This window comes from Mesoplodon densirostris, chromosome 2 (genome assembly GCF_025265405.1).
Source record: "Mesoplodon densirostris isolate mMesDen1 chromosome 2, mMesDen1 primary haplotype, whole genome shotgun sequence".
Taxonomy (NCBI): Eukaryota; Metazoa; Chordata; class Mammalia; order Artiodactyla; family Ziphiidae; genus Mesoplodon; species Mesoplodon densirostris.
In genome coordinates, this window is record NC_082662.1 from 187,256,315 (window position 1) to 187,281,238 (window position 24,924).

The 24,924-nt window shown below is 34.5% G+C and overlaps 1 protein-coding gene across 5 annotated transcripts in view; it reads right to left on the reverse strand.

Moving 5' to 3' along the window:
* KCNT2 (potassium sodium-activated channel subfamily T member 2) overlaps positions 1 to 24,924 on the reverse strand; it is a 358,057-nt gene that overhangs the window by 18,889 nt on the left and 314,244 nt on the right. For 3 of the 5 annotated variants that reach the window (XM_060091451.1, XM_060091449.1, XM_060091452.1), the window contains 2 exons: positions 17,871 to 17,891; positions 6,041 to 6,341 (listed from right to left, as the gene is read on the reverse strand). In XM_060091451.1, the coding sequence (XP_059947434.1) occupies positions 6,041 to 6,341; positions 17,871 to 17,891 (322 nt within the window). The remainder of the gene's footprint in view (positions 1 to 6,040; positions 6,342 to 17,870; positions 17,892 to 24,924) is intronic. The other 2 variants (XM_060091453.1, XM_060091450.1) reach the window with 2 other exon arrangements.

A 24,924-nucleotide genomic window follows, 5' to 3' on the forward strand; every position in this document is an offset into this window, starting at 1 on the left:
AGACTTTGTAATTAGAAAAGACAGAAAGGACTAGCTTAATAGACTATGATACATTTATACAATGGAGCATTAGGCAGCTGTAAAAAGAAATAAGTATTTCTATATTCTACTAAATCAGTGATCTCCAGGATGTACTGTTAAGTGAAAGGAGCAATGTGGGAAAAAAAGAAAGGAACATATCATGCTACCATATATATTTTTAAATTTATAATTAAAAATGGAAGGATAAACCATAAAGTTAAAAAAGGTTACTCACGGAGGAGAAGGAGATTGTGTGGCAGTGACGGGGACAGATGTTAAATTTCTTTGAATATAACTTGTATTAAATATTTCTCTTTGGACTGTATACATAGTTTACATAACTAAAAAACAAAATTAAATTTTAGAAAAAGCAATTCTTAAACACTGAAAACAGAAATGAGTCTAAATTTATATCCAATTGATAGTATAACCACATCAAGAAGAACTTTTCCAAGACTTAGAATAGTTTTACTAAACATCCCTATTGGGCTAGTCTATAAAGTAAAGAATGCATAAAAATGCATTTTTAGCAATTATAGTGTTAATATTAGCATTATATTATATTCTGAGACTGTTTTATGTATATTATGAAAAATACAATATGATTTTTTTATAATTCCATCATTTCTATTGTTATTGACAAGCAGTAATCTAGGTGTAGGAAAAAGAAAGTACAGATATAGGACAGAAAAAATTAAATAAAATCCCTAAAGCCTGCATTTTAATTGTAAGTATCCATATGAACTGGTGAAATAGTTTACCTATCTATCCTCTATCTATCTACCTAATCTTTTAGCTCTCTACTGAAAAACTCAAAAAAAGTGACAAACACAGTAAAAATGAACATCTCTGAAACTTGGTTATAATCTCGAAATACCATTTCCCACTAAGAGACAGAATCCTTGGAGGGCTGGCTTATTTTAGGTGGGGAGCATTTAGTCCTACAGAGAGCAAGGGAAGTCGATCACAGACAGTTGATGTCATGACAAAAGGACACAGGAGGCTATTTAAAGAAGTTCCCACTGACCAAATTTAGAACAACATGATGAATAATCTAATAACATACAGATTAAAACATATAAAATACATTTAAATCTAGGAGTTCATAATAATAACAAAAACGGTTAAAAAAAGAAAAGGCAGGGAATAAAATGGGCCAATTTAGAGTGGAAATTCAGAGTCTAGGAAACCGCAGGACAGAGAGTGAGTTCCTTCAAGAAATAGATTGCAGTAGGAAAAATGCAAACTGAGGGAAATTAAAAATGATTTAACAAACTTGTCACCCATCTCCATGCACAAACCTTCATTGATCCTAATTTAAATAAAGTCTAAAAAATTTATGACATGTGTGAGGTCACTGGAAGTTTGAACAAGTGAACACTCGATGATATTAAAATTATTTTTAAGTGTGAAAATGGTAGGTGGCTATATTTTTTAAACTAATACTTGAATGATAGATCTACTATCTATATATTTCAGTATCTACTGAAATATATGAGGTCTGAAATTTATCTGAAATTAATATGAGACATGAAGGAAATTGGTGGTCACATACATGGAAGAAAATAGGCCATGAGTTGATAATTGTTGAAGCAGAAAAATGAGTATACTTTTCTTTCTACATTTATTCATGCTTGAAATTTTCTATATTAAAAATTTTTTTTAAATCAAGAATAAGACAGAAAGGTTAGTCTCATGCAGAAAGGACACCTTTTCCTCTAAAGCTGCAAACATTCTGGCTTATTTTTAAAACACTCACCCTTCCACTCTTGCCATCATTCTCAACAGACGATTATACCTCTTACTATCACGTGAAATATTACTCACCTTCCTGTCACAATAACTACGTGTTTATGCAGTTTAAAACAGCCATCTTTTCCTCACTTCCAAATATCTAAGCAAAGGCTCCAACTGTGATCTCTTTCCTATATTTTCTTTCAACTTCTCCACTGGTGGCTTAATCTTATTTAAACATGCTCTTACCTCTCTGACCTTAAAAAAAAAAAAAAAAAGAAAGAAAGAAAAATAGTCCCTCTTCCCTCTCCACTTTCTCATCCAGATTCTTTCAGAATTCTCACCTCTCCTTCACAATGAAATTTCTTAAAAAACATCCACTGAGTCAGATAATAGTTGTCTTTCAAAAGACATTTGCCTTGTCTTCTTAAATATTAGATTCAGGTCACTGAAAATGAAACATACTTGCTTGCCAATGGGACATAGTGGAAATGGTGTATGCAACTACTTGGTAATATCTTTTAATTGAGGAGACAACCCTTTCTTCTCTGGTCTCTGCCTCCTTCCTCCTGGATGGAATTTCAACATGCGTCTTGTACCATGATATGACTTTGGCAATGGAAACAATAGATCATGGAGCAATAAGACAGAAGACTAAATTTTCAATATCTTGAGGTACCTAATATATGAAATCCACTATATCTAGATCTTAATTCATCCTAAAGCTACTTAAATCTGGCTTTCACACATGCTATCCAACTGATACTATCCTCACCAAGGTCAACAATGACATATCACTATACTTTCTGCACTATTATTCCCTCCCATTTCTCTACTGCAAAATTTCAACATTTTTTTCATATCATAAAACACATAGGACATACAACTTTATATTACATTGGGGTAGCAGACAAACCTGCTTATGACTAGAAGTGACCAGCTTCTGACCAACCCAGGCCACACCTGGCTTTGAAAAGTATAAAGAATCAATGTAACAATAAAACATGTAACCAACTGATAGCATATTATTGTACTATGACACATCTTTTGGGTAATTCAGTTCTAGACACTTCAGCCTCTTGTTTTATAAAGAAAATACTTCTTCCCTTAACATTCCAGGAATGTATTTTCTAGAGTTCTCTTGTAGTCCTTCACCTGGGGTTATTCCATCTACTTCTCTGACCTTACTCAAAATCTATAGGCTGATGACTCCCAAGTCTATATACACATCTCATTTGTTCTCCTTGAGCACCAGACAGCAGAAATCTAGCTTCTTATGGATCATTATCCATTTGAAGTCTTCCAGGCACTCAAATTAAATGTATTATCTTCACCCCAAAGTATTCCTCTTCTTCTAACCTCAGTGAATGTCACCACCATGCACTTACTTGCTCCAGCTAGAGCCCTCAAAAGTCATCTTTTGACTCCCTTTTCTCTCCTTTCTGTCTCATATCCAATAGGTCAAAAGAAATCTATTCATTCTCTTGAATCAGGTGACACCTACTCAAGAAAAATCAGATTATGACTCGTGGTTAAATCATCATGCATTGTGTATAAAGCACTTAAAAATATTTCAAATCTTTAAAGCACTACAAAATATTGACACTAATGTAGGAAAAATAAGTGGTGCAGTGAATACACAAAAATATATGGAGTCAAAAGTCACAAGTTAAAGGACTGATTTGAGTGTATACTAGGCTGGGAGACCCAAGTAAATCGTTTATATTTGAGGCCCTGTTTTCTCTTCTGTGAGCACTCCATTTGTTCATGTAATCAGCATGCGGCTACTGGGTTCCTATGTGTCAGGTAATTGGTTTAGGGATACAAAGTTTAAAGAATGAGTAAGACATTTCCTTTTTCCCAAAAAAAGAAAAAGAAAAGGCAAACATGTAAAACAATAATTGTCTCATAGCATGTATTCTGCTTGAAGACAGCATTGTCCCCAAGTGTGCAAAATGTGTTTGTTTGTTTGTTTTTTGAGGTGGGCAAAAAAAAATTACTTTTTTTATGTATAAAGCACAGACACACACAGTACTTAGACAGATACACGGTAGATCTTTGGGATTAGCTGAGTGCCAGTTCTGGGCTAAGCACATTATTAGTCATTATCCCATTTGTCCTTCACAACAAAACCTACAACATAGGTATTATTATTTCTATTTCACAAATCAGAAAATGGCCTTGAGAAGTTAAATAATACAACAACTCTACCGGCTGACACTAGAATATAAATTCCATAAATGCAGAGGTCTCATCTGAATAGGTCATTGGTCTATTCTGAGTACCTGGAACAGTGCTTGACACTAAGAAGGCAACCTAATAATATCTGCTGAATGGATGAATTATTGTGAGTTAGGTATAAATGGAGAAGTTCAGAGGCCAATGATGCATTAGATTCCAAATCCTGTTTTCATAATCGCTATGTTATTAGAGGGTCCCAATACAGGACTTAGAATGGATTGATGGATCTATGGGTAGATAGATGGATAGAATGGATGGAGAGAGAAAGAAGGAAAGAAAAGAGAAAAAATGGTGGACAGTATCTGTTCTTCCTTCCTGTAAGAATTAGCATGAGAATTAAATTAATAAACTTACCTAAAAAAAAAAAGAGAGAATGGCTAAATGCAAGGTAACTGATAGAAGATTTATTAGCAATAACATAATATGCTTCCCTGATGATTCTCCCATGCAGTCAGTTCATTCATCTTGTGTCTCTCAGAGTCAAACTCTTATTTGCCACACTGCCTTCAGGACCAGCCTGGGGTTATAATGTTCATGAAACACAGCTGGAACTTGGATAGATAATCACTTATTAGAACTTAAAAAAAAAGAAAAAAAATACCTGTATAATAACTAGAAAGAGTACATGTAATTATAGGACTGTAAGAAGTACAATCATACTTCATGTCATTAAATTGGCAAAGAGCTCCTAATATAATTTTTAAATTAAGATTTTTTCTTTTAATTTGCCTCAGTATAAGACCTTTTGTGCTTATATTAAAATTATTCGTCATGAATGAGTCTGTACTACATTTTAAGTAAGTGAAATATAATTATGAATTTCAAGTACCTATGGAATCCTGACTTCAACATATTTCAAGTTTATGTCCTCGAGCAAGATTTTTTACCTCCTGAACTTCAACTTCTTGAAGGGCAAAATGGGACACACATCTAATCAGTGTTTATAAGGAGTAATAAGAAAATATACATAAAGCACCTAACACAATTCCTGGCATAGATTAGGTACTCAGTAAATATGCTTCCTTTTCTTGTTCAAAGAAACACAGGTAACTTCTTTTAAACTCCATCCAATTCAATGATTAAAATTTGTCCCTATGTACAGTGTTTCAAGTTGAGACTTTAATAATAAAGATGAGATGGGGGCAAATACAGCATTTATTCTATGTTATCCTTAAAACCTACACGATACTGACATCTTAGCTCCTGATTTACCCGTTATGTATATATATACATATATATGTATGTATATATATATATATATATAACAAACTAAAACACCTTATTTATTATTTGATTTTCTCATATGTTGACTAAATTTCCTTTAAATAAAATTCTTATAGTGATAAATGACATATTTTTAAATTGTCTTTGCATTATTTATTTAAGCTGTGCTATATGCAATATATCTATATTACAATCACATATCAACATAAGAGCATAACAATCATTGGGACATATCTGCACTGTATGAGGTCAAGCAGTATTTGAGCTTCATATTAAAGCTTTTGAAGATTCTTTGTTTCTGGATCACAACAAACTGAACAAATTTTATAGAAACATTTTGGTTCATCTGTGGCTCATCCATTTAGTTACTTGCCGATGCCACAAGTTTATTTTATCCCAGGCCCTAAAATAAAATGTGGTTTGTGTGTGTGTGTGTTTGTGTGTAAAACAGACTTTGAAGCCAGACAGAACTGGATAAAATCTCAGTCAGGCTAGTAACAAACTAACTAGCAAGTTACTTGACTTAGTTTCCTTATATCTAAAATGGAAGATGTTTTGTGAAAATTAAAATTAAGATAATTCTTGTAATGGGTTCAGCACAGTGTCTAGAGACCTGAGCAAATACTTAAAAATTTCAGTGCTCTCTTTTTAATATCATTGTTATAATTGTCTCTAGGAGATTAGACGTGTTACTAGTCCCTTCAAACTGACCTGTGAAACAAAAATGTGATTCTTAAGTTACTAAATTAGAGCCAAATGTGTTACAACTAACTGCAAGAAATCACAAGTCCACATCATACAATACTTGTAAAGAGCATACCATATCCCACTGTAGAAAGACCCAAGTGTTTCATTCTATTTTTCACAAGTTCAGCAAGCTCTTGTCTTTCTGACCTCCTGTAGAGGTTCAGGCGCTGCTGGGTTATTTTCTCAGCTGTTTTACCGGAGTGTTTGGGACCTTTTCTGCTCAGTCTTCGGGCCCACTGCATGCTCTTCCTCCTTAGCAGGGGATGGTCAGACTGGTCACTGGATGTTGAGTTGCGGTGGTTACTTCGGTGGTGACCTTGCTCTTTGGCATCTTTAGTGTCTTCCCACTCTTCCACACTGATGGATATTTGAGACTTTAAAAGAAATGCATATTGGTAATTAGACATTTTAGGAATCATGTAGCCTGGAGTTATATTCTTATTTTTTGCTAATATCTTAATATAATTATATATCTCATGAGAGTTTTCACAGAAAGAGCAAAATCATAATCATTGATACTAATTTTCTGTTTCTAAAAAATTAGAAAATATGTTTTTTTGAACTTATATTTGAACCAGATAAAATATCCTTGCATCCTCCAATATGTTTCTTTATAAAAAGAATTTAATTTTTCAGAAAGGTAGAAGGTGTCAGATTGATAAAATATATGAGACATTCTTTTCCACACCTCACATGCACACAGACACACACACACACAGCTGACTATTCAACTTCTCTCAATTTTTTATAGAACAGTTATTCATGTCATAGGTTATTGAGCATCTGTGGAATAAAGTGGTATTTTAAAATAAATCAATTCACCCAGCAGTTTGAAAGTGTTTGTAATCTGGATTAGTGGCTCCCTTAAGAATAGTTTTACAGCCTTAATAATAGACTTAAACTGTGCTAGCTGATTTATGTCTGAAGACATTCTGAACTGTTGCTATAGAAAACAGAGGAAAATGAAATCACTGGAGATGTGTTGGTTGAACCTTATATGAAAGAATTCCTAAAAAATGTTTTCCATTAAAATAGGATAAATTATAATAATATTTGAAAGATCATCTAAATTTAAATCTACAAGCACCATGGTTAGTAACTCTGGGTCCCCTGGAAATTTCTTTTTATCAGTAAAAGTCCACAGAAAGACGTTTCTCCATTTTCAATAAAGACTCGGTTTAATAAGTTCATTTAGTCTGTGGTCTAAGAAGAGATATAAAATAACTAGTTACATTGTATTTAGATGTATTTTCAGAATCACAGAGATAATTAAAGAACAAACAATATTATGGTCTAAAAATTTTGGATTTGGAATCAAATGCTAAGTTGTATTTTTAATCACATCAGGTAAATGCTTCATAACTTCATGACTTTGAGCAAATCAACTGAGCTTCTTGAAAAATAGTGGTCATAATACTTATCCTGGTTTTCATAGCAAAAATAAACAAAACTTACAAGAAAATAGTAGTAAAAATCTCACCAAAATTCTAAAACCAAATAATTTCTCAAGAATTCAGGCTCAAATAATAGATTTTCTAAAGCTAATAATTTGATAGAATAATGAACTTTATTCCAATCTCTTGGCTTCATCCATATCTAAAAATAAGATAATTCATCTACATATTCTCTTAGGCACCTTTCACTTTTATCTGTTATTCTACGAATATAAGGTTTACTATAGTAGGTAGAATCTCCATTAACTATTAACTCACCATTTCAATCTACTAACTTCAAAAGTCAATGTTTAATTTTATGTCCAAGTGAAAAAATTTCAGATTCTCTAAAGATAATGTTGAATAATCTACAAATTTATGTTACTTATTTTCCACTATGGTCGGACCACATCTTTTCCTCCTCCTCCCCCTCCCCCTCCTTCTTTTCTTTCTCCCTCTGTCATATGTAACACCTATCTTTCTGTTATTATCTGTAAGAGAAAATCAAACCTAGTCAGTTACTTTTCTATTTATGAGTTAAATCTTATTTTTGATTATTTGTTCTAAATGTACAATTAAACTATAGATTCACACATCTTTGGTTTTCCGTGTGTGTGTTGTATGTGTGTTTAATTAAATCTCTGCTTTCTTTGCTGTCTGAAATTTGAAACTTGGCTAATTTATTATCTCAATATCATTTCTCACATTGGTCATTAATTTTTTTTTCCTTTGAGCCTTCAATACTGTCATTCAGAAACAACTAGTGTACAAGGGTTTCAATAATCTAATGCCTTTCCTAGTGCTTTAAGCCCAGAAAATCTTACTTTTTTCTTCTTTGTTTAAGATCTTGAATACTACTATCATGAAGTTGCTAACTACATGGTGGATGTTTTCCCTTAAAATTTAACTAATTCATCTCGGTTCATAAGAACCAATTGAGAAATAATTTTGGCCTAATTTTAGTTGGTTGTTTGTGTTCTTTTACTAAGGAGTCTTGTAAAGTGTTTATAAATATGTAGGTGTTAGTTGGCATATATGTTACTCATTTTATTTTTTATCACATGCTTAGGAAGTTACACTCCAAAAGAACTACTTCAGTTTTTAAATTTTTACAGACCAAAGTCTGAGAAGCATGTTTGGAAATGGATATTAAGGGTACGGGGTAATGGTGGAAAAAACATAAATTTGGTTCGGGCAGGATTTATTGGGCTCACTAAGCGTTTAACATTACAGCCTGGGGAGTCAAAAAGGGTTCTTAAAGTTGTAAGAATTGGTACAGGAAGCAGGGTATGTAGGCCACGGCTGCCAGCTATGCAGTTTTATGCTGCATTTATTCAGTCCTCCCATGCTTCTGTTTGGATTTAACCAACCTAAGTTAGAAGTTTCAATAATTGGCATTTAAAGACAAGAGTATGGAATTGGGGCTCTTGTTAAAGTGGTCCTGCATCATATGTCTCAGACTTATCTGAGTGTTTCATATTGAATTGTGTGCCTAGATTCCAGTAAGGAGCATGGTTGACATTAAGCTCAGAGAATCATCCTTATCCTGTGACCAGCGTTTGTGTGTCTAAAGCAGGCATCAATCCCCATAGCACAGAGCAGTCAGGGAAAATGCTGATACCCTGAGCATCCTACAGCTGGATTACATGGTTGCTTGTGTGAAAGAAGAGTAGTTGCCATGCTGAGATCCACAATTCTGAACACAGCTCATTGGGACCCTACAAAATGCTTCTGCTGCTGCCGCCTATGCTTCTGGAACAATAGAGTTGCTGATCCCCATAGCAATAATGAGAAGTACCCACAGGTCCCTGTGGCACAGCCAAGGGGTGAATTCAAAACTGAGTTAAGCCACGGGTCCTTAAAATCCGACAAAACAACGACAGAGGCCCATAACTCTGAAGATACTGACTTCAGATTCTCTGGAGCAGGAGACTTATACATATGAACAGGGTAGAAAAGAGCTCCCAGAGTGTCTACCAACCAAAGACAACAGCAGCAACAAAACTGGAGGAAATAAACAACTGCAACAGAAGTCCACAATTAGTCCAACTAGAAAATTCTTAATTCACCAAAAGAGTTTATTAAGACCAAGAAAAATACAATAAAAAGGGAGCTGATTGGCTTTGTACCTCTACAACATAGGTCCCAAATTAACTTTAACATCTGAGATGTACCAATTGGCAAACCTTTAGGGCCTTCTTTTCTCTTTGAGTTGGAGCTCTAATTATAGTTATAACTGAAGATCTCACTACTTTTAAACAAAGACCCTAAATATGGAGATTGCTCTAAAATTAAGGTAATCTCTATATTCTTAGCAGAGTTATCAAATATAAGAGGACAAAGAGGTATTTATCACCCTGCCTAAATTTCCCATGGTCATAACACCCATGGCCCCAAAGCATCCCCTAGTAGACATGAACACTCTTCCAATGAGTAATACATTAAAATTAAATGAAATAAAACTTTTGGTGCTTACAATCAGTTGGACAAAATGGAACTCTATGAACCTTCTGTCTGCTCAATATAGTTAATAAAATCTCCAAGGATTGTACAGAGCTTTCAAGGATTGAAGCCCGTTATAAAAACTATTTAGAGAACAGATGATAATCACCACTGCTTCTCCGTTTAACAGCCAAACTGATCTGTTCTTAAACCTGGAAAGAATGAATGGTGCCCCACAGTAGACGGTCCCAACCTTAGTGCCCTTCTCCCACATATTAAGGTGCCGTGCCCAATATTGTTGAAATTACTGAATCTATTCCGTTGGCAACTGGCAAATACTTTGCAGTCATAAATTTCACTAATATGATTTGTTCAGTGCCTGTTTTGACGGACTCAGCCAGTTTCCCTTCACCTTCGAAGGGACACAATACTCCACTTAACTATATATGGGGCACCTCAACAGCCCTGCAATCACACACAGGCTTCGCGGGCAATATCAACACTGCATCCAACTTTCTCTGGAATACAGGTATGTCATGACTTTGATGACTTATCATTCAAGGAGAGTCATTTGACACCCTCATTCGGGACACAGAAACATTCACAAAGGAGCTCATGAACAGGGATGGGCCACTGTCTCACACAAAGTACAAGGTCCCCTCAACTTAGGAATATTTCTAGACATTATTTGCTCAGTCAAGGGGTTCTCTATCTCTGGCACTGTCAAGAAATAATTATTGATCTGTAAGTACCGACAATATTAAGACAAAACTAGTACTTTTAGGCCTTTGGGTTCTAGAGACAACATATTTCTCATTTACAATTTTTTTAAAGCTCATTTATGCTGCTACTCACAAACTGGCCTACACTGAATGAGGTCCATTACAAGAAAAGACTCTAAATTCTCTCCAAATTGCAATAAAACAGAAAAGTGCATTAGTTTCACCTTTCCCTCCTTTGCCTCTACCCCCAGATTCCTTCACTGCAGAGGCCTCCTCTAGGACCTCCTGGAGACTCTGAACCACTCACAACAGCTAAGTTGTCCACGGGCTTCCAGTGCAAGAAACTGTCCTCCTTGGTTTCATGCTCACACCATCAGAGCAGCAATTACAAGGCATGTATCCATAAACATTTACATAAAATTAAGGGTAATATGATAATTAAGGGCCAAGATTTATGACAGATGTGGTACAAAGAAAATTATATAAATTTGAGTAGATTTGAAAGGATGACTCCATGTTGAGAAGGAGATCTGTGTCTGATTTCAAAAAACATGCACTGAACACTTGTGCAAGGCACTGTCCAAGGCACGTGGGATGCAATAATGAAAAGATAGATGTGGTTTAGCGATAATTCCTTAATTCCAAATATTATACCTCAATATCCTCAGTTGGAGTTGGAGAGTTTGACGTAGAAGAGAAGTGAGAAATTAAGAATATGAGAGAAGGTAGAAAAATGGATTATCTTGGAGTCCAGGAAGATGTATTTTTCATGGAATAGAAGGGGTGATGAATATTGTCAAATAGTTCCTACTGTAGCTTTTCTTCCCTCTAACACAGGGGTCCCCAACCCCCGCACTGTGGACTGGTACCGGTCTGAGGAACCGGGCCGCACAGCAGGAGGTGAGCGGTGGGTGAGAGTGAAGCTTCATCTGCTGCTCCCCGTCGCTCACATTACCACCTGAGCCATCTCCCCACCATGATCCATCCTTGGAAAAATTGTCTTCCATGAAACCAGTCCCTGGTGCCAAAAAGGTTGGGGACCACTGCTCTAACATGCATGTCATAAATAATACCTATCATTGCAGAGACATGAGGAAGAGGAAGAAAAGTTATAAAAGGTCATTACTTTATCTAGGACCATAGCATTGCCCTATGATGGAAGCTTTTTTTTTTTTTTTAATAAAGGTTAGGCATCTTCCACTCATATAAGTATGTTATAGAAATTATTGGTGATTTTGAGAAGTGAATTTTCTAAATAGCAAGTTGAAATATTTAATAGTTAATATGTCTAACATATTCATTGGTTTTTTTTGAGCTGTGGTGTTCAGAAATACATTTTAAGTGTTCAGTGAAATTGCCTTAATTCTGTCATGTTTCTATATCATATAGCTCTATCAATGCGGCAGCACTACTTTCTTTCATTGTTTTTCTTATGAAGTCATGTGACCTTCTTTCACTGTGCAACAGAGGAATGTTTTTATCTTTTCTGAATCTATAGCATTTATTTTCTCCTCAAAATAATGTATTTTAAGGTGAAATAATAATATTATCAGCATCAAAATTATCATTACTGTACATTTTGTAACTACGTTTTTTGTAGGTCTCGAGGCACCTCTTCACTCTTCTAATGGTTATTTAATATTGACTGTTGTATTTCATGTTGATATGTGTCTGGTAGGTTAGATTCAAAGTCTGGCTCAAATCTAGACTAATTTCATCCTCATTAACTTTTAGTTCATTAAGGAAACTAAAAAGCAGTTTTCTTTAACCAAATTATTCATTTTATATCTAAAAATAACCAAATGCGTCAACATATTTTCTTTCTACATAAAACGTCCTTTTGGTGTACATATGGTTTGGTTTTTATGTATTGTACATACTTATATATGTGTGTGTAGAGAATTTTCTTATACACCTGAATAGTTTTAAACTCCAAATTTGACTTTAAAAAAATCAATAAATGGAAGAGTACTTATTAAGCACACAGGTTCAACACAGCAAGAAAGGCATTCCGATAGTTTACATGATCAGAATCATAGTTTCATTGCCAGCTCTGTCATCTTCACAGTACAATTCTCACTCATCATTTTCTAGAATTTTCTAGAATTACAGGAATACATAGCCTAAAGCAATGGTTTCAACTACATGTATATGTGTGTGTGTAGACCCTACATACTGTACGGTAGGTGAAGGGGGCTATCATTCTATCACCTCCAGAATCTTACAGTACAGAAGAAAACACTTAAGCATATAAAGTTATGAAAAACTATTATAGTGATTTCAATATGAGTATAGCATCAATTCTACCATACCCAAACATTTTACACACACACACACACACACACACACACACAGACACACACACACACACAGAGTCCTCTTTTCTTTTTCAGCATTTGAGAGCCACCACCCTAAAGCATATAACAGTTATGAATAAATGAGACTGTGGAAAGAAAGTTTCTATGATATATGTAATGTCTTAACTAAGGAAGATATTCAATGGTATAAGACTTGGTAGATATGAATATTTATATTCTTATGTAAAGAATCTATATAAAATGGTATTATTGATCCAAGTATACTGCTGCTGAGCAACCATCACTCTCTTATTAAGACCTAGATGGCTTAGATCAACCTTATAACTTTCTATTCAGTTCTGATTTTGTAGACTCCAGCACCCATGCAACAAGAAGTTGTGACTAAAGTCTTACTTTACTACTTGTGGCAGGGTCCAGTGAAAGAATGATGTAGTGCAGTTTAAGACATTAAGTGAACAGAAAGCCATGACTATGTAGTTAAAATAAAACAAATAGATTGGATGCATCTAAATAGCTTCTTGCTAATAAGTGTGCCAGTGAGACTCTTTTTTCTCTTTCCCCCTCCCCCAATCCACACAGCATGCAGGATCTTAGTTCCCCAACCAGGGATGAAACCCACACCACCCCCTTCAGTGGAAGCTCGGAGTCTTAAACTCTGGACTGCCACAGAAGGCTTAAGTTAAGGTACGTAAATACCTTAAGTTAAGGTATTTAACTGCCAGTGAGAGGCTTAAGTTAAGGTACGTAAATAATGTAAGTAAGAAATGCTTTCCTGATGTTGAAAATAAGATAAGAATTAGTAGAGCTAGGAAATATTATAAAAAAAGAATAATAAAATGGACTAAAAATATTCGAGTCAAATTTTTATAAGAGAAAAGTGAAAGAAAATTACAGGTGAGATGAGACCCATGGTGTGTGTGTATGTGTATGTGTGTGTGCCTGTGTATGTGTGTATGAATTAGAATGCACTTGAGGTTAGTGAATATATCTACTTTTGATAATATTACAAGGTATTTATCCAAATCACAGGAATACTTACTATTATTTCATTTATAAATTTAAGTGTATTGACACAGACATTTTCTGAAGCAGTGTTATCCACTCAAAAATGAAGAAACAGTGAAAAATGATGAGATGAGATCTATGCTACTCTATGTACCTTCACACAGAATTGTTTGCCATTAACTATGAACGATTCATTTAACACATTTCTGCCTTTTTTCTAACTGATGAAGTGATAATAATAAATCTCCCTACTTAACCTCCACTCTGCTATGTGTTGAGAACAGCCCAAGTTCACACACAGCTAGTTAAAGTAGGAGTCAACTTTTAAACATAGATTATCTTGTTCCACGTCTAGTGCTTTTATGGTCAGACAAAATAATTGAATAAATGAATCTTCCCAGGAACAGGGACAGAGGAGAATAAAGAATGGCTAGAATATAGGAACTTAAAATTCAGCAACAAACAATTGACTTGGTATGACAAGCATCAAACATCCACGATTAGACATTGTTAATCTGCGTGTATGATGCAAGACACTGAAGGGAAGAGAATTTGGATATTGTAAATCCACCCAGAAGTAATTAAGTCCAAGAATAGTCATGAAATGTTCATGTCCACTTTCTGAGAAATCTTTCTGGCATGTTTACTGACTCATTCCAAGCACCTAGATGAGAACATCTGGACCTTGGTGGTGCTCAGTAAATATCTGTAATTCTGGAAGATTATAAGACAAAGTATCTGGCAGATAATGAGTTTGTTATTCATGTTTAGGAATTAGAACAGGGAGGGCAGAGAACAAAAATTTGCCATCCCTCAACCTCGAAGTAATCATTGAAACCACAAGATACACTGAGTGCTACAAAGCCATGTGTTAAAAAGAGGAAAAGTATTTTCCAAATCCCCAGTTTTGGTTCAAGTGGCAATTCCCACGTTGATTCCCAAACAAAGCACTTTGGGATCTAAAATCAGATGGTGGAAAAGAGAGGTGGCCAGAAGTTGGTAGAAGTTCCTACAGCGAAACCTAGTGATTAAAAAAACAGGTTCTGATGTCAGAAAGTGATAAAGTTCAAATCCAGGTCTGCTACTTTCTAAGTTTTTATTTTATCAAGTTAATGTGTCTAAGTCTCTGCTCATTTACAAATGGGAATAATATCATCCACCATATTAGCTTGCTGGGCAGATTAAATAAAACAAGAAAGCACTTATCATTGTTCAAGGATCGAGATTAATGCTCTGGGAGAGATGACCTGCAGTGAAGTTTAGCCCACCCTTAGGTAGATAATGGAGTACTTTCTGGAATCTAAAGATGAAGCCCCCTCCTTGGGTAGGAGGTGAAGGTGACCGCTGCCTCTCCTTGGGGTCCTGCATTCTAGAGCCAATCCCGAGACAGGAGATTAGACGAACCTTCAGATGGAAGATCACAGTAGCAGCATCTAAAATGAGCTGTTATAGGCAGAAACTGAACAGCAAAAAAGGGGAAAAAAATAAACCAGTGAAAACAGGGAAAATAGGAGTAATTCATGATATGAAAACTAAGGATAAGAGAATTTTAAGATGTAAGAGAGAATGAACGCTGTTAAAGGTTCTACAGTGCTTAAACAAATTAAAACTAATTTAAAAGACCAATGATTTTGGCTAAAAGAGATTTTTAATAATTGAAGGACAGTATCGATAAAGTAGTGGGGGAAAACTGGGAGATAAGGAATAGAATGGACAGCATATATGAAGTCTTCTGAGAGTTTAACAGCAAGAGTAAAATAAGAAAAAACAGAAAAAAAGGAGAAAAATTTCTTGAGATTTGGAGAAACCTGAACATATTTGAAGGGAGAGAGAAAAAACAAAACAAAGCAAAACTAGAGGTGGAAAGGATGGAAATTGTATAAGAAAAAACTGGAATTACAAGGATAAGCATATTTTAATATCTAAAGTACAATTAGAGCTTTTTCTTCATAAAAAGGATTGTGAAAAGGATACTTATATTGGAAGACTCAAACTTCCCAGTAAATTAAAGGGAAGGCACTTTATTTATATAGGGAATTGACTGGAGGATTTTGAGAACTAGAATAGTAACTATGAGAAAGAAAGTAATCAGAGGAAAAAAGTTGAGTCAACTTGTAATTGGCTACGAAAAGCCAGAAATGAGCCAAACCTTTGATTTTCTGCATCTGAAGTGGTAAATTAGAGAAAAGAGGAGATAGTGAAGCTTTACATCTGAATAAAAGTGAAGAACAACACTTTGAATCAACATGGAAAACAATAGAGCCAAAACCTACTTTTAAAAAATTAACTCTACTTTCAAACATGAAGCCATAAAGTTTTTTAACAAATGAAAACTTTGTTCTTACTGGGACATGGTGTGACCACTAACTAGTGTTTCTACCACTGTGGAGCAGGTCTGGACTCATGCCCTAGAAAGCCTTCAGTAGAGGCAAAGTGAAGCAACTTGGCTTGTGACATGTTCCTAAAATAATTCCTAAAATAATGTCTGCCAGTTCATTATAAAGAAAATTAAATTTTATTTGTGAATCAGGTCAGGTCAAATGCTGGTACAAATTTAAAATTTTAGAAATATATGTTTGATCTCATTTGAGCTCAAAAAATTACAAAACATATTCTAATAAAGCAACTGTAAGAACCCTAAGACGAGCTCCCCAAACCCTACATGTGCCAGAGCTGTGTTCTTCATTGAACTAGAACTTTAATTTGCACCACCTGTGGTGGCAGCTGGACGCCCTGAACAGCTTCATGCTAAACAAACGTTACTATTTTCTATGTACCATCATGTGAAAAAGGTCGGAAAGCATCTAAAACATTATTCTTACGTCCCAAAGTGAAGCCTCCTTAGTAAATATTAAGTAAATTCCAAAGGAATACATATATGGAAAACAAAATTAGAATATTTAAAAATATAATAAAGCTAGAGATAATTAAACCTTAAATAATTTAGGATGTTCAAAATAATTTAATAAACATTTGCATTTATTGCATTTATTACATGGATTCAAATCTATGATGTAGAGTAAACAACTGTCACTGTCAAAATGTTGGGTATTATGATAATATAGAACTTCTCTCCAAAATTCAACAAGCTCAAAAATAGACTCATACCTTTGGATGGTAATTTTGGCACACAACTTTTACACTTGTGACTGTGTTCTCCCAGTGGGCTGAATGGTACCACTGCTTTGACATTCAAAATGCAATTTTTAAAGTTGAAAATGTTTATATTTGTAAGAGTTTCTTTGATTCTATTTAATGCTTGGGAGTTTGTGTTAAGTACTAAGCCCATAATGACAATTATTTATCGTGATTTAGATGAAGAAAATGGAAAATAAAATTAAAAATGCAAATCACATGAAGATAACATCAAGGGTTCAGGAATATAAGAAGTGTATGTAAACATACATAATGTATTATTAAGAATTTTTTAATTGTAGTAAATCAATGATTATCACAGGTTAATATTATCAAACATTAAAGTGATGGCTTCTTCATGACAATAAATTAAAGCTATTAAAGAATAAATTCAGCATGAAAAAGTGTCCCAGAGGAATCCATCACAGGTCCTATTGTCCCCATAACCATTCCTAGGGGGTCCAGCCTACATAAGAAGCAAACTAAAGATATGTTTTATATCGAGACCCCCATTCCCTTTCAGTACCAGCTGATTGCATTGAAGGTGGCACCTCCCTTGAGGAAAATCTACAGCCAGTAAGTGACTAGCTGGTAATGACACCACACAGTAAAATATGTGACTGGATTAATACATAAACATAATTTGAAGACAAACAGGTAAAATTTGGAATCATATTAGGGAAATATAAATACACTAACTTGAAAATAGAGCATTTAAAAGCACTTCAGCTTACTTGTTTTCTTTTAAAATATGAAATATTGAATTCAATCTTTAATATTCTTTTCATTTAATAACTGAATTAATATATTAGACAATTTGAGGAAAGGGAGACAAACAAAATACTTACTTGTGATGCTATTTCTCGACACTGACACAAAGCGAGGGAAAAAGAAACACACAAAATACAGTTTAAACAATGACTAAACAATACATACACAAACCAGTCAGCAACAGGACAATATATGACAGATAGCACAGAACACATCATCTAATTATGTGTTTGATTATTTATCATAGCACTTTTGAATAAAATTAGGTAAAGAATAAGCTAATATTTTAAAAATTTGCTAGAAAGTTGTTCTTGTTAGATTTTTTTTCAAAATCGTCTTTCTAAGATTTGATAGAAAGTTAATTTGGTGCTAATAGAAAATAAAACAATTGATAAGAGCTTATGAAAGTATTATATTCATGAGAGGATACTGACATAATCATTGATATTCAATAATCACTATTGGTATTAATAGCTGTACTATTTTAAAAAAAATGTTAGACCTTATAATAAGATTGTTTTTTCACCTCTATGTATACATTTAAGTAACTTTATAGAAATAGTCTTAGTTATCACATAGGCTATAGAGGATAAAAATTGATCTGCCCAGTCAACATATAAATGCTAAATATTTAGGGGTTATAAAAATCATGCTATCTTGTTCTTCAGTTCTAAGGAAAAATATTTTCATTCCTCAAAAGGTAGAAGTGAAATTTTCAATTATATTCTTTGGTGTAATATAACTCAAGTCTAACCCATTATCTAGCATTCTCACTATTGTTACAAATATAAAAAATGCATAATAAATATATGAATATAGGCTCCATGAAATTATTTGTCTGCAGATTCTTAACACTTGGCCCAATGTGTGAGTGAATAAATGCAGAGATTGGGCAGCTCGAGTTTCAAAACTATTTTATCTAAATCCTTACTAAAATCATTGTATTAATGTAATTTTATAAAATGAAAACTTTAATTTTAATAATATATTTAAAATATTACTTTCCAATTTAAGGGAACCCTCCCTTACTGTTGGTGGGAATGTAAATTGATACAGCCACTATGGAGAACAGTATGGAGATTACTTAAAAATTAAAAACAGAGCTATCATATAACCCAGCAATCCCAATCCTGGGGATACATCTGGAGAAAACCATAATTTGAAGATACGTGCATCCAATTTAATTGTAAAAAGTTATTGGTTGGTAGATGGTTAACTATTACCTATCCACATTTTTTTAAAATATAGGATTTATTAATGATGAAGGTGAACAACAGAGTAACATATTCCACAAATTTATTAGTTATACTGTAAAGATGTTGGTATTTTAATATGCTTTCAAATGACCTCTTTCTAATTTCTAGAAAAATTTTCACTGGTTATGGTTCACTTCAAGAAAATGTGATTTTCAGTACACTGGAAAACTGAAGGCAAAGACAGTTTCACATTTTCTTACCAAAAAAATGAGAATAAATATTTTTATTAATTCAGAAGTTTCCAGATTTTGGAAAGTATCATATACTGAATAGTAGGTAATACCTTCAGAGGGTCTTGGGTAGCATTTTATAATAAAAACACTTCTGTAATGAAAAACATGAATATTCATTTTAAGTGGAATAAGTAAGTATTATGAAAAATCTCAGAACAGTTAAAGTGAGGTTTTGCCACCAAATCAGTTTAGTAAGCTTTTTGAATTTGAGAATTATGGAGAAAATATTGTGGACAGAAATACTGTTCTCCTTTGTCCCCATGAGAAGCACGAGTCCTTGTTGATTCTCTATTTATTTTTTGAACCAGAAGGGTATGGTATTTGTAAAAATTCCCTGAAATAGACATGTAGACAGTGGTCTATTCCAGCTTGGTGTTGTACAATTAGCTGAAAAGGGGCTGCTCCAGCTGTACCCTCCTCTCCACGGACTGATTTTCCAGTCCCTGTACACACTCCCACTGTATGTTTGTCTTTGTATGAATCCTCCTTCCACCAATTTATAGCCCACAAGGAAAAAACTAACTAAGTGTGCCAGGGCTTTTATAAATTTCATGATTTTAATGATGTGTATTTTTTATCACCACGTGTCTTTGAAAAGACATCTGCAAAAGGATTTGGTGCGTCCCCTCCTCCCACAGCCAAAGCAGTGACATAATTTAACTTTTTTCTCTATACACCAAATATGGGAAGATACTGAAGTCAGATTAGGAAATGATGTGGCATGAAAACCTGCATCTGCCTTTAAAATGTATTTTTTTTCAACACCATGAAAAAACAAGGAAGCAAGACCTAGATTTTTTTTTTTTTTTTTTTTTTTTTTCCGGTACGCAGGCCTGTCACTGTTGTGGCCTCTCCCGTTGCAGAGCACAGGCGCCGGACGTGCAGGCTCAGCGGCCATGGCTTACGGCCCCAGCCGCTCTGCGGCATGTGGGATCTTCCCGGACCGGGGCACGAACCCGTGTCTCCTGCATCGGCAGGCGGACTCTCAACCACTGCGCCACCAGGGAAGCCCAAGACCTAGATTTTTTATATTAGTTTATCCCTCCTACATTCTTATATAAAATGTTGGCATTACATTTAAAATATTTCATATATTTTGAATAGAATTGAATAGAATTGGATATTTAAAAGCATAAACTGAAGAAAGGATCAATGAGTGAGTCGGAAAATGAAATTTTACAGCTGGAAATTTATTAGTTGTTTTTATTAGTTATACATACATAGTTTAAATAGTCAGAAAATGTTATGGTTTGTTTTGAAAAATAGAAGCTCCCACCATGATCTCTTCTATTTTCCTCTTGTAGGACCCAGCTACTTTTACCTCTTTCAGCTAGACATGTAGGTCCTTATCTTTGTGTCTCTATATAACATGCTTGACTGTCATTTCTTAATTTTTTGGTCAGTTTCTACTTTTATCTATTGACTTCTCACTTTGGAAGAAGAGAGAGTAACTATCTTTTCCACCCACCATTGCCATATCTCATCATTTCAAAATGGTTGAAGTAAGATTTTGGTTAGGTCAAAATTCAGGGCATATTATGACTACAATTTACAGGTGAAATACATGGGAAATGTGGTTTACTATTCATTGCCTGCATAGTTTTTTGATGTTGGTGGTGGTGATATTGTATTCCTAGAGTTAATTAATTAATTTCATTAATTGCTTCATTAGATTTGTACTTGGTAATCCATCCTGAACTCTTTGACAATTGTCTAATCTTTCTTTAAGTCAGTGAGATGCATCATGTATCCTACGGCTTCCATTTTCCAGAAGAAAAACTTTCTGAAGCTTTCTGACCTGATCTAGGTTGCACTCCTTGCCTGGTGGTCCTTTCATCACCTTCCTGACTTTTGCCTTGGCCTCATACTTGTTGCCAGGTTTCCATAAAATGTCTGGTTTCTTTGCATACATGATTACTTCCTCAGTTTACTCATTCATTTTGGTGGAAGTAATTTCCTTAGAAAGCAGGCATGGGAGCATATGTTTGGAGAAAATGTTGAAATATGATTAATCCTACCCTAACACAAGTTTGGTAGTTTTGTCTGAATATGAAATTCTAGTGTGGAAATAATATTCCCTCAAAATCTCGAGGACATTATTCCATTGTCTTTTGGCTTGTAGTGTTGCTGGTTGAGAAATCCAAAGAAATACTTTGAATGTGACCTACCCTTTGGTTTTCTTTTCCATCTCTTTTAAGATCTTCTCTTTTCCTTCAGTGTTCTGAAATTTTATGATGCTGTGCCTTAGTGTGAGCCTATTTTATTCACTGTGGTGGGCCTCTGGTGACCCTTCCCATTTGGAACATGTTCTGTTCTAGGATTATTATTAAGTTATTAAACTGGTATTTCTTCAATTTGTTTCATTTCCTCTTTAGGGAAGTCTTAAAATTCAGATCTTAGACTCTTAGACCTCCTGGACTAGTTCTCTAATTTTACCTTATTTTTACTATTTTCCATGTTTGAATTTTTGCTCTAGTTTCTTGGTGGTTCCCTCAGCTTTATGGTACAAACTTTTTCACTTCTGCTCACGTACTACCAATCCCCAAGCGTTCTTTTTTATTCTAAATGTTCCTTTAAAAATACAGCTTCCTATTCATCTTTTATCCTTATAATATCTTATCTTTCTAATAATATTAATTACAGCTTTTCAATATAGAACTTCCCTAATACATATTTGACATTTCCTATAATTCACCCACTTCAAGTGTAAAATTCAAGGATTTTTAGTAAATTTACCAAGTTGTACAACCAACACCATAAAAAATTTAGAATATTTCCATCACCCCAGTAAGTTTCATCATGTTCATTAACTGTTACTCTCCATTCCCTCCACCTCCCCCTGTCTTAGGCAGTCACTAACCTACTTTCTGTCTGCAAATATTCACCTTTTTTTGACATTTCACATACTTGGAATCATACAATATGTGGTCTCTTGAGTCTGTATTCTCCCACTTGACATAATGTTTTTGAGGTTTATCCAAGTCACAGCACATATAAGCATTTTGTTTCTTTTTATTGCTAAATGGTACTCCATTGTATGGCTATCCAACATTTTGACTATCTGTTCACTAGCTGAAGGACTTTTAGGTTGTTTCTAATTTTTGGCTATTATAAATAATGCTGCTGAGAACATTCATGTGCAAATCTTTGTATGGATATATTTTCATTTCTCTTGGGTAAACAGTTAGGAGTAGAAGTCTTTATTATATTTTATGTTTTATATTTTCTTTTCCCTCAGTGATCTGTCTTTCCTACAAGTTCAGTTTTTTCTTTCTGTTTGTTTATTTTGGTATCTCTATTTCATTCTATTCCCTGAAATAGGGAATTTTGAGTTGTCTTCTTATATTAAGAGTATAGGGCTAATAAATTGATTGAAAGCTCCGGGTGGGGTGTTTTTAGTGTGAGTTTCATGGTCCCCTGACTGGATCATTGACCTGGAGACTCTCCCGTGTCTGTATCATTAGGCCGTTCACGTGGCTTTGTCAGATTCCCTGGGGAAGACTTTTCAATGTGCTGTTGCAGGGTAAAGTACACAGAATGTACCTTTGCACTTAGCTCTGTGAACTCACTGTGGTACTACTGCCTGCAAACGTGCCGTGTCTCCCAGTCCACAGACCATCTGTGTACCCTCTTCATAGAGTCACCTTTCAAACTGCCCCTGAGGGGTGAGGGACAGTAACACAGCTCTGTGAGCTGTTAGGGAGAATGAGGACCTGTGAACCATCTAAGAAAGAAGATGTCAGATGTTTAAATTCTAATTATTGAATGACGTTTCTACCTCTTGAAATCTGGTGTCCTTTTTTTTTCTTAATTTTTTTTTTCTTTTTATTTATTTATCTTTGGCTGTGTTGGGTCTTCGCCACTGCACTCAGGCTTTTTCTAGTTGTGGCGAGCAGGGGCTACTCTTCGTTGTGGTATGCGGGCTTCTCATTGTGGTGGCTTCTCGTGTTGCAGAGAATGGGCTCTAAGCATGCGGGCTTCAGTGGTTGTGGCACGCGGGCTTCAGCAGTTGTGGCACATGGGCTTAGTTGCTCCGCAGCATGTGGGAACTTCCCGGACCAGGGCTTGAACCCGTGTCCCCTGCCTTGGCAGGCGGACTCTCAACCACTGTTCCACCAGGGAAGACTTGGTGTCCTTCTTTAATTAAAGTAAGAGAAAGATTGGCATTTTGGACAACGATAAATTATTTGAATTCTAACATTTGAGTATTCTCGAACCATTTGAAATTTGAGAGAGATGGTGGAATGTATGAGCCACTCTTTCATTTCATTAGATCCACTAAGCTCTTATTCTGTGTTTTTATATAATCAGGAAAAAGAGAATGTTTTCCCCTTTGCACAAAACCCAATGTCTTTATTGTGTTAATACTGAATTGATGTTCTCCTCTTAAAAAAAAAATAGAACATCGACTTAAGGGATATTCACCTTATTGGTACTTTCACATCTTGCAAAACTATAACTAAAGATAGATAATGTTCATCATTTATCTATCTCTTAAACACCTCTAAATATTCAATGTCTTAAGTAAGGAAGCACATAATATACTCATTCTTTTAACAGTGATCAGGAAAAACAAATCTTTCTCTAGATGAACTTACATCCTTTTGTGTATCAAACTACAATACAATTATTATAAAACTCAACAGTTCTATTTTTGCCTTATTTGCCAGGAAAATAAATGTAGAACTCCTTTTCAACTGTAGCAGTCACTTCATTTTAAATGTAAAGTAGCATTAATTTCTCTGCCCCTATTATATTTTGCTGTAAAAGTGCTTGAAGTTCCTATTTTTATCTTTAATTATTTAAATTGCCTTTTTTTTCTATAATAGGCAGAATATAAAATCTAAATAAAAGTATGTGTTCCAGAAGATGAACTGAATTCAGTATAGGAAGACAACAGGTATTATCCTCATTTAACCCAGTATCCTTTTATTTTTCCAAGGATGTGTGCTTTTAATATAAGCTAAAGGGTTGGGGGTTTATAAACATTTTGCTGGTTTGTGATAGGAAGAAATGACCAAAATGTAACATTAAATACTCCTTGATGACAGTACAAATACTCAATTATCCTTTCCCTATCTGTACTGTAAACAGCATACAACAACATCCCTTAATAATACAAAATGACTGAACATGGATATAAACTTGACCAAGGGCAGAATTTACCATGTTCAAATTCACAAAGTACATATTATAAGATAAAAACAGGATAGTATTCTGCTGTGTGAAAATCTGCTTTGTTCTTATCAAGTTCAAATAAGAAATGGTTAATTGCTTAAGTGTGAAAGCACTTTTTTTCTCTTAACCTTTCATCAAATAATAATTTTTTGGATGCAGTGTTCTTTAAATTTTAGGCATATCTGGCTAAGCTGTCTTGCACATTTAACTTTCTGGTATGTTTCTCCCACCAATCATTCCTGATTTTCTCTGATTTTGTCTTGCTCTTTGTGGTGTGAACCACAGGGACCACAGCCAATGACAAACTCAGATTCAGTAGCAGAGTTGGCAATAAAGCTTCTTTTAGCACCTCTGAAGCTGCAGTGAAACCAGTAAAGAGCATCTCAGAAAAACTGAACTATTTTCTTCTGGCCTCAATATCACTTACTTAAATGTCAAACTACAAATTATAACAAGAAAATAAA